Source organism: Falco punctatus (genome assembly GCF_963210335.1).
Source record: "Falco punctatus genome assembly, chromosome: 15".
NCBI lineage: Eukaryota > Metazoa > Chordata > Aves > Falconiformes > Falconidae > Falco > Falco punctatus.
The window spans coordinates 15,745,806-15,764,393 of NC_137595.1; the positions used below are offsets into that span (position 1 = coordinate 15,745,806).

At 45.1% G+C, this 18,588-nt stretch overlaps 1 protein-coding gene across 6 annotated transcripts in view; it reads right to left on the reverse strand.

Moving 5' to 3' along the window:
• NRK (Nik related kinase) overlaps positions 1–18,588 on the reverse strand; it is a 108,212-nt gene that overhangs the window by 52,591 nt on the left and 37,033 nt on the right. For all 6 annotated transcript variants that reach the window (XM_080365655.1, XM_080365654.1, XM_080365653.1 and 3 more), the window contains exons 4-10: positions 12,962–13,087; positions 12,067–12,177; positions 10,026–10,116; positions 7,776–7,906; positions 4,870–4,924; positions 2,524–2,602; positions 1,692–1,867 (exon numbers count right to left, since the gene is read on the reverse strand). In XM_080365655.1, the coding sequence (XP_080221781.1) occupies positions 1,692–1,867; positions 2,524–2,602; positions 4,870–4,924; positions 7,776–7,906; positions 10,026–10,116; positions 12,067–12,177; positions 12,962–13,087 (769 nt within the window). The remainder of the gene's footprint in view (positions 1–1,691; positions 1,868–2,523; positions 2,603–4,869; positions 4,925–7,775; positions 7,907–10,025; positions 10,117–12,066; positions 12,178–12,961; positions 13,088–18,588) is intronic.

An 18,588-nucleotide genomic window follows, 5' to 3' on the forward strand; every position in this document is an offset into this window, starting at 1 on the left:
CTAAACTGAAGGAATTTAAAAGCCACAGGTTGCACTGGGAGGCTGAGGGGAGACAAGACAGCCACGTACATAAATTCAAAATCTAGTTCAGATAATGTTTCAGGGCAGCCCCTTTACACACTCCCACCTTTTCCCTTGACTGATTGTATTGGTTTTGCAAAACTAACCTATTTCCATAATGTGAAATAAATTAGGCTAAACCCACAGAGAAATCCAACCCCCATAACCACACCAGCAGAGGGGTTCTTCAGAAAGAAATTTAGACAGGACATAAAAGGCTTGGACTGCCCTGCTCTGCTGTTGTATACCTGCTGCACGCTAAAGCTGCAGCCTCCAGTAAATCCAGGTTTCCTTTGATATTTAAGTGAATAATTAAAAAAAAAAGAAGAAACAGGGATAATGAATAAATGCTAGTTTTAGCACAGCGATTCAGAAGAAGCTGACCCATACTTTTCCAGTTCTCTTCAAGATAATCTGAAGACAGCTTTTAAGGGATAACTTCAAACTGGTCCCAATCTGCGATGTTGGCTATATGGCACGCTGAAGGGGGACTTCAGGTTTTTTGAAGTCACTATTTTGAAGTGTATAATCTGGCAATTTCACATTGTTCTCCCTTTCAGGGCAGCTTTGATTAAAAACAGCACTTTTCATGTCAAAATATAACTATCTGTCAAGAACTGATTGTTATCATTGCATTCCCCACCCCCCCACCCTCCCCACGGGCATTTCTGAGAAACCCTGTCCTGCCATTCCAACGTGCTTTGAGATTCTGAACTGGAAGAGGTGGTGGAATGCGCAGCTACTATTGGGAGTCAGTAAATCTACACCGCAACAGCAATTTCATTTAGGCACAAATTCTCCTGTTGTCAAATCAATACTTGGAGTTTGTAAGTCACTTTCCAGCTGTACAGTGCTTTCAGAGTTTGCCCTCGCAGTCATTGATCTTCACAGTGCCACGGCCAGGATAAAATACACAGGAAAGGAAGAGGGGAGAGAGGGCAGGGAAAATCCGTGCTCGACAGGCTGCACCTCGCCCCGCACTGTGCACAGCCCTCAGCCTGCTGTGCACAGGCATTTACACCAACACCAGCCCCACTCCAGCACTGCTCCTGCCAGGTTTTGCTCTGGAGAGCAAGGCTAGCGTTTGGATCAAACCCAGATTCCCTCTTCCTCTTCAGCCACCCTGTGAAGCAGATGATTCATTGTACCCATCTGTGTTTTGCAGGAGCTTGGAGGCCTTCTCGAGGTCTCTTCTGTGCACTCCACCGCAAAATGCTTAAAGAGCACTGCTGCCCCCAAAGAACTCACAAGCTAAAATGCTATGGAGATGCAACAGGAAATTAAATGGATCGGGGACAGACAGACGAACTAGAAGACTGGGAAACACTCGCTGAGCATTACCTGGACCTAGACTTGACTTGGACTCTTTGCTCACGTTAGCATTAGGGTCGCTCTCAGTGAGCCAGGGTCAGTCAGGCTCCAAAGAGTTTAGCACTTAAACACCATTAAGGACCTGGGCTTTGGCAAAGAGACCTTCAAAACAGCCCCACTACAATCAAGGACAAGACTTTTCTCACAGTTCTCTTGGTATTCCTCTAGTACTTCAGTTGCATCTGCTTTGCAAGCTGCTGCCCAAATCTGAAGAGGACCTACTCCCTACCGTGCCTTTTATTTTGCTATTTTCACGTTACCCTTTTCTCCTTTTTTCTTTCTGGTCCTGTCCAGGTGGTCTTTCAGCATGATGCGTACTTGCCGTTCATTCTGCATGTCTCGGATGAAAGAATGCTTAAGCAAGGTTTCAGTGGATGGACGATGCAAATAATTTTTTACAAGGCAGCTTTCAACAAAGTTTAGGAATTTCTTTGACCTGAAAAAGAAAAGTGGAGAAAACCAATAATCCTTTTCAACTCATGCACCAAACACTACCCAAGTGGTGGAAACCACTCACTTTGCAAAGTTTCCTTTTACACTGGAACGGCACGAGACAACTTGAGTTTTGCCACTGTTGTGCCTCCTGAGACCAGCACAGCGCTGAGGACGCATGATGGGGACCTCCACCCCGACCACCCTCTCTCAGTGGAGTTATTCTGGATTTACATCCAGATCTACCAAAACACAATGTCACCAACGCAACTCTTTCTTTAGCCTTTTGATATAGTGAAGATTTTCTTCATGCACTTCATTTAAAAGACAAAATAATTCTCTGTAGGCAACAGTGACTGCCGTTAGCCCCACACTGCCTTTGGATGAAGCACTGACCCCATCAGCCCATCTAAGCCTTGCAGCAACTGCAATGTCAGCCACCCACACTGAATTTTAGCAACTGCAATGACTGCTGCAGTCCAAAAGAAAGGAGTTGTTCCCAAAGGCCTGCGCCTCTGTCTTAACCCAGCACTAGAAAGAGCCTAGGAAAGACCTCGTAGATCACTGTAGGATTTAACAAGATCACTGTCTCCAGACAAGAGAGCTCAAAATCCTTCTAAGCCCAGTGCAGCAAAAAATAGTTTTCACACATCTCTTTACCATTTTCTGGATTTCAGCTTTGGGGGTGGGTTCCGCGGGATGAGGAAGAGCGCTCTCATGGGGTGCATGTCACACAGGGCTGCAAAGAAAACCACAGGCTATTGAAGGGTGCATGTCCCCCCGCGCCCCCCCCACAGCCTGGCCGTGCTGACCCAGCCTGGCTCTCCTGACAGAGAGGAGCAGTCCTCCACAAACACTGCCACTTCCAACAGCACAGCATCTGCCACAGATTCACGCCGTTAGTCAACCAAATTCAGGCTACAGCCAAGAAATAAAGTCTCTGAGCACACAGAAATCTTTCACGACAATATGCTGTTATTGCCAGTTAGAGAGATTTGTAAGAAGGGCTACATGGCAGGAACAAGTATAACTTTCTTCATATTTTTTATATATAAGGCTTCAGGAGGATGTGAAAAAAGCTTACCTCTCTAATTCACCAAAGCGCGTTTTTGTATGAACAGAAGTTAAAGTTGGGATTGAAATACTTACCTGTCTGGCTTACGGCTCGCATAAATGATAAACTAAATTTTAAACAAACTCTTAGCTACTTTGTTCATGGCATAAGAGAAAATGCAGGATGAAAGAAATCTGATGCAAAAGGGAGAGCTCCCGAACTGCACCACTGGCACAGAGCGTAATGACTGAGCACACATTTCATCTATCCTGTGTTTCAGGAGTATGAGCACCAGGATTAGACAATCTGCAACAGATTCTAGTCATGCATTCACATGCTGATTTCTCTCCAGCCCAATGTATTTCTCTTCAGTGTTACTGCTGTGGGAAGTTGAAGCTACAACGAACTCTGCAGAAAATAAATACCGTCACATCTCATCTGCCCCAGGCCTTTTGTATGGAATTACGAGTGTGCTCCATCTGTCATGGAGAAATATCGAGGGTCAGAGGTCTTCCTTCAAAAAACAGAGCTACTGAATGACAACTGATAGGAACTACATGGAGGCTGATTTCATATGATACACAGATGCTCAGCAGTGATTCTCTTTACAGGAATGGACTTGCAGCATTACAGAACTCGTAAAAGTGAGAAGACTGGTGTCTGGTAAAGCCTTCACTGCTTTCTATTAATTTCTCTGCCCCTGAATCCACCTGCTATAGTTTATCACATCTGGGTTCTGTTTTTTGACTTTTTCCTTTGTATTTTCAATAGCATGATGCAGTGGGGACAGGGTATTGTGTGTGTGTGTGTGTGTGCGTGCGTGCATGTGTGCAGAAGTGCGGTTTCCAGCTATGGGTCCCAAGCACTGTTGCACTACAGTAAACAAAACACAATGCAACAGAACATAAACCATGGCATTTTCCTGAAAAAAGCTAGTGAAATCATCAAATACAGGTTGTCATGAGGAATCAGCATGCAAAGCTACGAAGCCTCTCTCTAAGGAAGCTCCCCATGGACTCGTGTCTCAGGACTCAGCCTCAGCCAGGCTGAAGCACCGTGTCTGAAAGTGCTGCTGAACTCCAGCTGGCTGCTCAGTGCTGCTAAAAACCAAGTCTGATGGGAGAACAGCCAAGAGTGTTTTGTTTATTTTTTTTTTTTTTTAAATACAGCCTACATGCTCCCAAGCTTAGGCCACACTATAATTTATTTCACCTCCCGTGCTCTCAGCCGTGTCCAGATACCCCATCACACCACATCTGCTCCGTGGGGGCTGGGGCAAGGCAGCCAGTGCTTTGCAGACACCAAAAGCATGAGGTCTTTGCATCCAGGCTGCAGCCACCGGTCGCTGCCCGATGGCTATGAGAGGCTGCCCGGGGGGGCAGGGGGCAGCTGGCAGCCGAGGGCAGGCTGTGAAACGATGGCAACCTGCTGCTAGGTTGGGAATGTGGCCAGGGACCGAAGCCATTACACCAGCAAATAGAGCGCTCATCCCAAAACCTGTGAGAATCAAGTCAGTCCCAGAGTAAAAAAAAAAAAACACAAACAAACCAACAACCTTTAGGCCTAGTTTTTCCCACTGCCATTTTTTTTTATTTATTTTTTTTTTAGTGACCTAAACCCAAAGCCACTTTTGTCAATTTTTTTCTGCTAACGTGTCAATCACTTCTGCTTAGCTGTACCCACAGGCTGCGATCAAAGTGATGCTAACAAGAGCTCTAAGAAATTTTTTTTTTCCCTAGGAAATAAAGGCAAGGAAACAAAATATAGACTTAAAGGGTCTGGAAGGAAGAAGAAAGCAAAAAAAGTACAAATGAGGAAAAGTCTAATTATTTTTAAAGATACAGCTGGACCAACAATTTTGCACATCTGTGCATCAGCCAAGCATGAGTTATTTTAACACAGAACATGTTCACAAAGCATAGACACCCCCACCTTTACACTGAATCACTTACGAGGAGCTCCTTCAGCCATTTCAATAGCAGTGATTCCCAGAGACCATAGGTCACTCTGCAGGAAAAGAAACATTGCACGTTGCAACTCACAGCATTCAAGCTTTTTCCTTTATTGTTTTCTTTGGGGGTTTTGGTTGGGGTTTTTCTTTGTTTTTACAGTTTCCCTAGATTTCTCCTGGATCAGGTCATTTCAGTTGGACTGACATACATTCTGCTCCCTCCCATTCCCCACTGAGCTTTTAGGAAACGTGCCAAGAGCCAGAAGCTTCCCATTTCCCATGCAACTCTGAACAGCTGATTCATCATTTAAGCAGCCAGCCCCCAAATGCAGACCTTCTGCATTCACAAAACAAGAGCCAGAATATAGCAGGCACCATTTAAATATATGTCTTGAATCTTTTAAAATGTTTTTGTGCGGCAGCGAGACTCAGCAGTGCTTCACCCCCCTGCTCCTGGCCAAAAAACCCTCTTGGTCTTAATGCTTACTTCAGGAGCGGTCATCGCTGAGTTTCTACACTGATGGAACAGAAATTATAGCCAGAACTTGGGGTCTGACTTTTTCTCTTTACAAAGTCTCCAGGCACATGGTTTTGGGCACATGAAAGGAGACCACATCATGCAGTCAGATTTATGCCACAGTACATCTTCAGCTCAGTTAATTTCAAGTGAGGTTTCCTTTATCTGCTTACCTGGACGCTCAAGGGACAGGTTTTGATCACGCAAGGTAAGTTGGAGACACTACCAGTGACCCTAAAACCTTCACGGGTTTCCACTTGATTAATCATGTGCATTATTTTACTGTATTTTCTGTCTAAATATAGCCAAATAAGAGGCACACGACCAAACCAACTTGTAAGGCCTCTCTAAAACTGTCTTTTAAGAAGAGAGCAACAGGAGACAAGCCTTCAGAGATGAGAAGCAATATACCATTACACAAATAGCAGCTCATACCCAGCCTGGCACTCAAAATTTGATTTTATCAATACAGCCAGCTGCTCTGAACTGCTTACGCAAGCTGTGGACCAGTTCATATCATCGTTGTGGAGGGATTTGACAATAAAACTGGTGGGAACGTAATAAATTCACAATCCTGACCTGTTATTTAAGTAAATGACTGAAAATTAGAAGGGGTCCTAGGGATAGTACTGCAGGTTTTGGGGACAATGGGAGAAACCACCAGGGTACAAAGAATTTTGGTTTGGAGTTTCCAAGAATGACAGGCAGACAGCTGAAAGGGAGGATGACAGCAATGTCTGGAAAGGTCAATGTGTACATATACTTACTTTTATGCATTTTTTATATTTTCTTTTTTCTTCTTTTTTCTTTTTCTTTCTTTTTTTTTTTTTTTCAACAGCAAGAAGTTATGGACTGGCTTCCTGCTGCATTACTCTTCCTATCAGCTATAAATCTCTATAAAAGACCGTCTCCATGCCACCTTCTGAGTCACAGCACTGCTTGTGCAAGTGCTTCCAAAGCCTTCCGCTGACCAGTTCTAAACTACCATCTGCAGAACCTATTCAGAAGCAGACGTAAACGCACACAGATGAACTGTGACTACTACTGAAGGCAAAGAAACCTCAAGAATTAGAGCTGCATGTTCCTAATGCCTGTATCTTCTGAAAAGTACATTCTGAAAAGGAAATCAGCTGGGGACAGGGAATGAAGACAAGAGATTAATTTCTTGAGGTTTCAGTAGAAGATTTCTGTGGTGTGAAAAATAAAATCAAGAATATTCTTTGGTCATGACTGACACTCACACAACGTGACCTCACTCTGCCGGTGCAGCACAGAAGGTCCCAACAAGGGAGAATCACAGTCTCTGCATCACTAGAAAAGAGAAGCAGTAACCGGTTCTTCTATTAAGTATTTCTGAAGCCACAATTAGAATGAGAGGTGCAAAGTGACAACCAAGAAAGCAGCTGAACCAAGAGAGTGACCAGAGGGTCGCTCAGAAGATGGGTGCTCACAAACCATCCCTGGAAAATAGCCTGCATGGTTAAGTGTAGACAGACAAATGACAACACTGCTGGAAACAGGCTGGAGGAGAAAGAATAAGCTTTTTAAGTGTCTAGAACTGCATCAACATATTGTAAGAGTTAGGAGGAGAACCAGAAAAAGCGCTTGGTAGCTGTTCTTGGGCTCCCCAGCACAAGGAAGTCGTGGACGTGCTGGAGTGGGTGCAGCGAAGGGCCACAAAGATGTTTAAGGGACTGGAGCTGGGAGGCTCTGGGCTGAGAGCGGTGGAACTGTTCAGCCTGGAGAAGGGAAGGCTCAGGGGACCTCATGCATGCATACAAACACTTAATGGGAGGGGAGTAAAGAAGACCAAGTCAAGACTCCTGAGTGGTGCCCAGTGACAGGACAAGAGGCAATGGGCACAGACTGAAATACAAGAAATTCTGTGGCTTCTCACCTCAGCCAGCCTGCGAATGACCAGAAATGATTTTGCAATGGGAAACTTCTTGCATGCTCATAAATGGGTGAAGTAATACTAATTATTGCCAATTAACTGAGGATTTGCAGTTAAGTACACTGTAAAACAGCTCCGTCACAGAGGAGAGCAGTAACTTGTCATATTAGTATCACACTACTTCAAGTGTTCCTTCCGAATTTACCTCTTCCTTTCTTTTCTACCCTGACCTGCAACTTCCATGTATCAGTATTTTTTTTATGCAGAAGTTCACGAAAGTGTATTTCATGTATTGAAAATTCACAAAAAGATATTCATAATGAAACCCCACTCTGAAAAAGAGCCACCACCCATGTCACAAACACTCCTATTTGTACAGTTCTAGTATTATTGCGGTTTAAAAGGAGGGAAGTTTGAACTTTTCAAATGCAGTACTTGAGCAAGACTTCAGCAACAACCTGCACATTTTGCTACCTTATGCAGCTGCAACACTTACTCTGTAATCGTACGTAGAGTCTGGGTTCTCCTCGCACGCAATGACCTCAGGCGCCATCCAGTACGGTGTGCCGATAAACGTGTTTCTTCGCCCAATGGTCCTATCCAGTTGAGCGCTTACACCAAAATCCACTGAAAAGCCAAGCAGAAGTAAAGAAATAAAGACTTGTACCCACGCGGCAGAGTGTTTGCTTGGTTACTTTCACACTGTTTAGAAAATCAAACCTTTGGGCTACACTACGTCTGTCAAATTTGAGTTCCTCCAGTACACCTTGGCCAAGAGCTGAAATTTAACTACTTTTTTATTTTCCTTTTTGACAGAAGGATCAAATAAAGAGCATGCTAAATCTGCCAGGCAGGTTACGGCAGACATGAATTGCTCTAGAAAGACATTACAGAATAATTTATGCTTAATCTCAGTGCTACATCGAGTAGGACTTGAGATCTTTAACTAGTATCCACAAGGAAAAACAGTATCTCCACTCAAAGCAAATCTGGATGTGTCAAATATTGCCATTTGCAAAAGCTGGGAAGAACTATCACCTCACTTCGCTCTGAGGTGCTCAGAATCACTCCTTCTCCACATTCATAGACTAACTTAGAACAAGCTGGAGAGTCATACTCATTTATTCTGATCTTAGGCTCATTATAATGAGAGAACCATGTGGTGCTCTTTGTGCTGCAAAGGGTGTTACTTTCATCAGGATTGTATAGCAAAAGGGTTTTGTTCAGAAATGAAGGCAGGCCCACACAACCAATAATTATGTGATTGTACTCTTCTTTGAACAAACCTCTAAGACACGCTAATTGGATCCACTGGGCATAGCAACTGAGTGCTATTCACCAAGAAGACAAAATAAGAGGGAAAAGAAAGGACCGAAAGGAGACAGCCCTATGGTTACCATCAAGGAGCCGATTTTCTCACTTGTGTTACCTCATTGCAGATCATCTGCAAACCACACCCATTTGTACTATATATATTTTGGTGTATATTTGTACTACACATAATTTAACGTGCCAGTTTAGCAAAAGTTCTCCAACAAGAAGTTGGACCTGACCTTTTGGGATCATCACGCATCCTGTGCTTCCGATGGGAAGTGAGCACACTTAACACCGAAGTGGAATGGCACTGGACTGAGGACCAGCTTTCTAGCTTCTTCAAAACACATGAGCTAAATCTCTCTGGAAATAACTTTTTTTTTTTTTGTTTTTTTTTTTTACATTGTTGTACCTAGTAAATCTGTTTCATCTTTAGCCAGAGCTAGAAAGGTTTAACTTTCTTGTCAATCATATGAAGACTGGTGGGACTAGTAACTATACAAGGCCGTAAACACACACAAATCCCCAACCTTGCCAGTTTTAAGAGGGAACAATTGAAAACTAGTACGTATCTTCTGGGGACAGCAAGCAACATCCTGCCTTCGTTTAACAGAACAGCAAAACTACCTTTGACTTCAGTGAAGCCAGGATTTTGCAATGAAGTTAAACCATAATGAGATGTAAAGTACTGTCACTTGCTCCAGCCAAACATTCCACCCCACATCCAGAGGCCGTGTTTATTATTTTTTGTTCTCCAGCTCTACAGTCAGTTCTTCCAATTAAAGAGAGCGGGAGCGTAAAGATCATCCCAAATAAGAGAAGTGCTCTCCTTGAGACTGCTCCTTTAATTTATCGCTGTGTGTTCTCTGCGATGTCTTCCCAAAACATGACAGACATCCCCTCCTCAAGAGAGAGATGTACTTAAGCTCATTTTTAGAAAGTCAGAAGTTGTCAACTCTGACAGCTAGAAAAGCAAATAAGCAAACTCTCCAAGACCTTTGGGAGATGACTATTAGGAAGAGCTTCTTCGGTGGTAGCCCTTACAGATGTGTATACTTCACCTACTGTCAGATTCATGAAAATCTCTAAGACCACTCCCTTAAGGAAATCAAATAGCATAATTTATTCCCCCAAATTTTTCACTTTGAAGTCTTTACACGCTGGGATCTGCTGTGATGGTGTTGTGACTGACTCGACAGGATCTGTGTGTGGCTGCCCAGAAGTAGCTGTATTCCCCTCAGGCTGTGAGTGACATCCTTGCAGAACATGTCATGTTTTCAGCTCCTTCTATATGACAGCACCTTATAAACATAAGCATGAATGCTACTTGACATATCTGTTGCTCTTAGGTTACTGAAGGTTCTTTCCAAAACAAGATGGAGATCTTAAATTCTTACAGACAGGTTTCTAGCACACATTTCAGGAAACTTACCCAGTTTTACTTCTGCATTTTCTGTCAGAAGAACATTCTGTCCTTTAATATCTCGATGGATGACATGGTGAGCATGGAGATGCGCCAAGCCCTAGAAAGAAAACCAGACTGTCCTTATTCTTTCTTCCTATCACCATGAGTGTGGCACTGCTGCCTTTTTACACTTTTACCCTTCTCAGACTTTATCACAGAGAAAGTCCTTTGGATGTTGTTAGCTGCACGAAGACCCCTGTTTCAGGGAGGAGAGAGGACAGCAACCACAAATTTGATTGTCATCTTCATCCACAGCCCTAATGGCAGCAGAGCATCTCTGAAGCCAAATGTGATGAGAACAGCACAGCAGTATTTAAAACTTCTGTCTCAGAATCAAGGAAACCTCCTTATACCATGTGTTAAAAAAGCAAGCAAAAGAAGGAAAGAGCAATGCAGGATGCTCTGTATGAGGACCAGAGACAGTAGTTGGCTGCCCACAGCCCCTTAAATTCTGCATTCAGCAAAACCATGTTCAGTGGTATATGGACCACAGAAAGTTGAAAATACCATGTCAGACCTCTTTTTGAATACAGCAAATATTGTTTCCATTCAGCTAACATTTGCAATATTCTGTCTCCTCCTTTGTTCCAAAATTGTCCATGGTTAAACTAGAGTAGATAAAAAGGAACACGCTGAAATAATAGGTTATAGTAAACCAGGGGATGCTTCACTCGAAATGCTTAGCCTCTGTAATATTAATGGCTTCAAATAGAGCTTCCACCCAGCTTCTAAATTTTCTAGAAGGAAACATTGTCAATCCATGTGCGACTGGGCCCCTCTGTTTTGAAACAAGCACGATTAAATCCAATCTTTTGTTTTCCACAGAACGCTGTTATGGTTTTCAGTTGCATGAGCGTAAACCAGATGTTTTAACATCGCTTTAATAGAGAGCATAGCCACACAAAGAGCGACCTGACCAGCTCACCATTAAGATTTTTTTTCTTTTCAGAGAAGAGCTCCCCCCCCCCGCCCCCCGCTGTAGATATTACAATCTGCAGCCTAATACCAAATCCTTGTAAGATGGCCAATGTTCTCTACTGAGCACACTTCTCAACCCCTCTACTCCAGAAGCAGATTTACTCCTATTCAAGCATTACTTCGGCATGCCATTTGAATTCCAGCTCCCAGAATGCACATTTATCTTACCATTATTTAGGAAAGAAGTAAAACTCCATTACAAGGAAGACGGATCAGTAACTCTGCAATGGGTTTTGAATTTAGAAGAACAGTTTCCAACTTTTTTTTTTTTCCAGGCTAGTTCACTAGATTACACTTGGGAATTGTTTTATCCTCTGTACTTTCCAGGAACAAAAGAAAAGTAATTTAAAAGGAAAAAAAAAAAAAAAAAGCCCTTAGCCTGCATAGAAAGAAGTATAGCCCCAAGAATTGTCATGGGGAATAACACCCCAGCAGGGCCACCTTTAAGATTTCAGAATGCTGTTTAGTCAACATTGCTTCTAGTAGTGCAGAAAAGAAACCCCTGAATGCGTGCAGGTAAAGGAATTACGAACAGAAAGATCTTACACAGTGTGAACAGCTGAAGCACTGTGCAGTAAGACCTCCTGATGCAGAGGACAGAATTACTGAAAAAAGAAAATGTATTTACTTTTCTAGATGCCCAGAATCTGGACTTTCAGAAGACGGCTATTTGCTGGAGGAAACAGGAATTTTCTGTTCTTTATATAGAAAATGAGATTAACTGCTATAATATAGGATGTCAAGTGTATTTACTTTTCTAGATGCCCAGAATCTGGACTTTCAGAAGATGGCTATTTGCTGGAGGAAACAGGAATTTTCTGTTCTTTATATAGAAAATGAGATTAACTGCTATAATACAGCCATCACACTGGCTCTTTGGGCTCTTCCCAACTCAAGGACCACAGCCCACGAGCCCCACGGATAAAAACCTTTAAACAACGATGCTCATTAGCAACCTGTGTTAGCGACCAAAGGCTTGAAAGGCCTTTTTGTTTCAAAGGAGCGACAAAGCTCTGTTGGCCTGACTCACCCTGAGAACCTCTCTGCAGATGTATGCGATCCAGTCTTCCTTGAAACAGTTCCCTTTAGTCTTCTTTACCAGGTCGGTGACGGAACCCGCGCCGCAGTACTCCATCACCAGCTGCAGGAAGACAAACGCGATACACCTTCACCACAGCCCTGGCGGGGTGCCAGCAGAGATCCCACATGCCAACACCCAGGCCACCACCGCCGAGGGGTGGCAAATAGACACCACCTTCCCAGATGCCACCCAACATCAAATCTCATTTCCTGAATCACACACGTTGCTGAATAAATTAAAAAAAAAAAACCCTCAATAGTGCTCCTCTCCTTCTGCAGGTTATGAGTACTTTTTTAATATATTTTATTTTTAGAAACTACAAAATAAAAATGAGCTAGTAACATTGAAAACCACAGGAATTTCTTCAAAATTTGAAATTTCTCATTTTGCTGCACAGCTTCAAAAATCCTGCGGCAGAAAAAAACCGGAGGATTCATTTTTCTTATTTGCTTTATTGCCAATTCCTCTGTTCCCTTTTTTTATTTTCCAACTGAAAAAAAAGGAGAGGAAAACAACAAGAAAAAGGAGAGGAGGAGAGGTGGATGAGTTCTCTTTCAATTAAAAAAAAATAATACAGAAAGGTTTCATTTGGGAAGAAAACCTCAAACAACAAATCAGAATGACAGCACGAGTCACAAATATCCTAACATACTTCATGCCCACCCTCAAAGGCAATCACAGGGGATGGAAGATGTCTAGGGAGGAGCAATTTTTCTCTTTTATGTGTTTTTCTTCAGAACAATGACTTCAGAGCCTCACTGAGACAGAGTCCAAGCCAAGCATACCGGAGCTCTGAAGAAAGGAGCCGTAAATCCGATGGACAGAAATGACACTAAACGCTTACCCAGAGCTGATCATCTTGGCCTGCAGGACTTTTCTTTACAAATGCACCGTAATACGTAGCAATATTCCGGTGATGGGAGTACTTTTTTAGCATGTTTATCTCCAGCTTGATTTCCTCCTCTTCATTCTGCAGCAAGAGAGCAGAGGGCCCCTTAGATGACCAGACATCACCGATCTCCAGAGCTACCCAGAGCTGCAGGGCAACCTCAGTCTTTGGAGGCTTCCAACACCCAGCTGGAACCAGCCCTGAGCAGCCCAGCTTGACCCCATGGCTGACCCTGCTTTGAGCAGGATGCTGGACCAGAGACATCCTCAGGCTCCCTCCAACCTGAGTTACCCTGGGAGATGTGACGGAAGGACAGGCTCTTCAACCGATGACGGAATAAATCCATAGGTCTCAAACAACGGATTGCTACGGTTTGACCCGAGGAATCAAAAAATCCTGAGCTGGCTATAACAATCACATATTTTTATATATATAAAACATATATATTACATATATAACAATTTCCTCAGGGGGGTTAGACAGGACCTATTTATTACTCCCCCATCTGTGGTTTCTGTATGCAGTAATTTAGTCCTGGAGAAATTAACCAGACTCAAACAAAAACAAAAATATTCCTAACACACCATTATTTAAATACTTGGAAAAGCACCCGGTGCTCACAGCAGCCACTGTCTTCTCAGTTCCGTGGAGGGTCTTGCTGGGAGGAAATCAAAGCCAAGAAGGAGGCAACTTGCCACAAATCAAACTCCACAGCCAGCACAGGGTTAGGATCTGCTCCTTCCTTAAACTTGTGAGACTGCCCCGCCTGGACCATGGAATTTTTTGCCCCCCTCCTAACACCACACCATTACTTACATCCCTGGCGTGCTGGGAGTGAGCACACCCCTAGATGCCTCCCTCCAGGCACTAGCTCTGCCCCCCCACTGTCTTTGTTTCAGTCTCCTCAGGGCAGACATCCTCCTCTGCCCAGCATGGCACCACACGCAACAAGACAACTAATGGGAACACAAGTTTTAATAACCACATTAGGAGGAAATGCCCTTTTTCAGGAAGAACTGCCTGATAAGAAGAGGTCCTCTCAGAGCTGGCCCGTCTGCTCTGCTGCCACCAAAAGAAATGGTGCACAATACCCAGTGAAACACACCAAGATTTTTGCTGCCTCTTTTGCTTTAACAGGAGATGAGTGGTGCTGCAAGGTATCCGAGTATTGGTTAAAAGGAGTATGACAAAGCTGAAAATTAATTTACCTTGCTGCAAACCATCCCAGTCAGCACTTACTAGCTGAAGGGAAAAAAAAAAAAAAAAAATCAGGCAGCAAGAACAGCTCAGCCCCACAGGACATTTTTATGCGCTTTTCCACTATTTTCCAGTAGCTTTGCCATCGAAGCATTCCTTCAACCATCACAACAGACTGCTTACAACACCAGCTGCATTGTCCTTTCTACCTGTAGCAAAACATTAAAGCCTGACAGGCTGAAGCCAAACTCCCTCAAGCATGTGAATATGATGTGTCTTATTAAACCCAACCACACAAAAATCATTCCAAACAACAGAAGGGACCGATATGTTTTCCCCAGCAACATCAATCCACAGGAGACACGTTACCAGACCAAAGCCTAATTGTCTTAAGCTTTAGGAAATGGGAAATGTAAAATAACTCCACTTGAAGCAAAATGAGCTATTTCAGGTTTCAGAACAGCCCCTTTGTTGAACACAAGCTCTCAAGCTGCACACATTACATTAGGTATTTCATTTATCTTTTGTTTCCAACTAAGGAGAAAGGAGGACCCTTAATCCTTGGCTTGATACAGCCCTGGATGTTGTATGACTTAGATTAGCAAGGGCGAGGAGGAGCCCGGCGCAGCACCTAGAGTCTCCGAGAGAAACCAGAGCTGACTCCCAGACAGCGTGCAGAAAATCCTCCGTGAGCCAGGTCCAGTCCTCTTTCTCTCTGCACGTGGCCAAGGCACAGTCAAAGGGAGCTGAGACCTTGTGCTGTGTTTTCTGGGAGTGGAAGCCAGGCCTGCTCCCTTTGGGACTCTAGATCGTGCACGTGAAAGGGTAGAAACAAGGCAGGTGAGGAGGAGGAGGCAGAGAATGACATGGGAACAGCCATCCTGGACCTGACCACAAAGGTCCTGTCAGTGGTAGGAGTTTCTGCAAGGGCCCTTTAGGGAAGAAGAGCCGAACGCAGGACAAACAGGGAGGACTCCTCTCCTCCCCTTGCTGTCCCTTCTGCATTCTGCCCACTCCTCCTGCCAGGGAGGGGCAGCGTTCACCCTTGGGAAATGCCTTCCTCAAATTACTTCAGGTCTCATCAGATCTTAAAGTTCGGGGTTTTTTTTAGCTCTGCCCATCTGCACGAACCTTGCACTGGTGAAACCCAACTGCAGAAGCTTCCCTGCTGCGCCCTCAGCACCAGCGCAGCTCGCACGGCTCCTCAGGGAGCTGGCAGGTCCCAGCCACTTCCTCGGAGCTGCTGTCTCTTTTTCAGCTCTCCCTTTGCCCAATTAGTTTGCTAGCTGTCGGAACAGCGCTGGCACAGCTCTCATCCAAGCACTTTCTATTCCTCTGCAGTCTCGCCTCCCAAGTTTTTAAAACAAAGATAAGCACGTGCCTGTTTGTGAACACAGCTGGGATGTCAGGTAGGCTCCTTCACAGCCCCTGGCAAGAGCAAAGGATAGCTGGACATGTGTAACGCTCCTTTCCCATTACCAGCAAGATGATCCAGTTCCTGCTTTACCTCGTGTCCTTATCTATTTACCCAGCAGGCCAGGACCTGCTCCCTCCCTGTACCTGCCTCTTCTCCCCTTGCCCATCCTTGCCCACAGAGGTGGCTGCCCGTGCACACACACTGCTGTGTGTGTCCTGAGGTGCAGGATGAGTGCCTGGGGAAGAAACTGCTTAGACAGGACAGTGAGCTTCACTGTGGTGCAGGAACCCTCTGAGCTAAGCTCTTGCATCCTCCAAAGACAGAGATGTAACTTCAAATACCAGTCAGTCTGTAAGGTAAAGGGCTATACAGGACAGCAGGTGGGCATTTCACAGGCAAGAAGTATCCCATCTTCTCAGTGCCTGAGTGAGTTTTGGAAAAATTACTCTATTTTACACAGAGAAACCAAGGCAGAAGGGTAAATGTGAGCGATTCTGTCCCAAGGGCCATGTCTGAGGCTCAGCCAGGAACTGAACCTGGATTTGCTAAGTCTCAGGGCTACACACATCCTTCAAGCAGGGCGAGTGGGGCAAAAGCACCCTCAACTTTCCAGTGCATGCACGTGCTCAGGATTTTCACTTTCCACAATCACTCTTTATCAGTGTTACAATCAACCACATCTCCCAGGGGTCTAGAAACCTGTGCACGAATCATGCTGCTTAAGGAAAGGAAACTAGCTCGCAGATGTGCAGGTGCAAAAAGCTGTTTGCTTTCACAAACCAATGTGTTTTTGGGCACAGATGGCTGCACGCACAAAGATGACAGGTTCATGATCAAAGGCTATTTTTGAAGATGTGAGTCTATCTGCAATGACATTAAGAAGCAAAGAACTAGAAAGCACACGCTGCTGACCTCAAACGGAAACAAGATTATCAGCTGATAAATACTTCACCAAGAGACCCCTTAGCACTAGGGTATTTCTAATGACAAGTTTCTCATTTAAGTGTTATTTTGCTATCCAGAAAGACTGAAAGCAAGGGCAGAGAGAGAATGGCCTGCTGCAGAAGCGCTCTTTGATTACCTGCACCGATAGCTGAAGAGAAAAGCAGCAAGAACCCAACCTCTTTGCAAGCACTCTGCTTGCTTGGCACCGTCAGGTAAGAGGAAGCAGAGCCTGCATGGATGGAGAGGCACATGAGCACACATTGCCACCAGCTCCCCTTCACCCATTTCAAAGGGCTTCTCCCTGCTCCATGACATGGCAGCACTTCCCAACAGATGTCTCGAGGATCCCGCAATGACCACAGCATGCTGCTGCTGCTGCTCTCAAGAAACCGGCCGGGGGCTGCAGCTCATGACAGCGAAGGGCAGGTTTGGTTAGCTCTTGGCATGCCCCAGACCTTAGAGCTGAACAATCACAGCTGGGGCTGGTCAGGGAATTTCTGATTAAATGGTTTCTTGATGCAAAGAAAACACAGATTTGGTGAAACAGAATCTTTTGGCAGAAATATACTGGTTATGATAAAATTTTGGCTGAAAGACTTCTTAGACTGGATTTTCCAGTGGTGAACACATGATGCTGGGGGAGAGAAACCCACTGCAGAATATCCAAGTAGCAAAGAAGCAGCTCAGACCCCTGGGATATGAGATATCCTTGTTCAATCCTATCCTCTCCCGAGTCAGACAACACTGACCAGTTACTGAGCAGGTTAGTGACCAAGCCACCACCAGCCTGCCCTGGTGTGAGGCTCTGCCACAGCCAGCCACTGGAATCACCCCACTTTGGAAGAGAGATCTACTGGAGGCTTGAACGGGGGAGTCCTCTAAGCAGGTACACAGATCACCAGGCATTCAGCTCTTCTCTGCTTCATTTGGAGACAGGTGAAAGGAAGAAGACTGCATCTGTCTTGATTTTATTTATTTTTTTAACCTTCCTGTTTTCTACCACGTGAAATTTTCACTCCCTAAAAGAAAATTGTTCCCTGTGCAGCACTATCAGATCACATAACCACCTGGAGCTGGAAATGGCCACAGGGGCTACGAGCCTCCTGCCTCACTCAGGCAGGTTTACTGTGACAGCTTCCATTTCTCACAAGCCAAACTCCATGTGAGATGTTGCTCTCAGGTGCAATTTACAGGCAGGACACTGGAGACGAGGATTTCAATATTTTAAAGACTTTATTTAATGCCTCAAGCTGGCTTTTCAAGACCAAAGGATCAGAAAATAACTTAAACCTGAGCAGACTAGCAATGCAAGAGAAATACTGAATCCTTGACAGGCTCTGAATTTATGACACTGAAATTCTGGAGATTGAAAGGATTTCCGCATCACAGTTAGGACGCACTACAGCTGTGAGAGGCTTCAGTAACCAAATGCTATGAAGAGAGAAAAGGTACTATTTTATAGCAGAACTGAGCTTCAGAGATGCCCTGGACTTGTAGAGCATCAGCCTCAGCCGTACCCGTGCCCGTACCCCCTGCAGCTGCAGGGCAGGAATGCATTGGCTTCAACCAGCCCACCCACCCTGCGCGGCAAGACGCCAGCTCACGGCCCCTGGCCAGGCAGCGCGCTCGGAGGCCAGCAGTAGCCCATTTCTTGCAGCCACGTGGCTCCCCCCAGGCGCTCTGGGGTTCGCACCAAGGTGTCCGAATGGCTCGAGATGGCATCTGCCCAGCCCACCCTGCCGCTGCACCCAGCCACCCACCGCCCGCTGTGCCGAACGCAGCGGGGATTCACCGCAACGCAGCGAGCTGTGAGAGGGGGCTGGGGGGAGGACAACCCCTGGGCAGAGCAGACAGCCGCAGGAGGAGCCAGCAGCTACTGGCAGCAGCCACCTGAATCACTCCTGCGCTGGTGTCCCAACACCTCGCAGAGGCACCGGAGGAAACCGGTGATAAAGCAGAGCATTGCATCCAGGGCTGCCAGTCTGTGCCCAGCAGCGGGAACGCAGCCAACCCCTCATTAAGA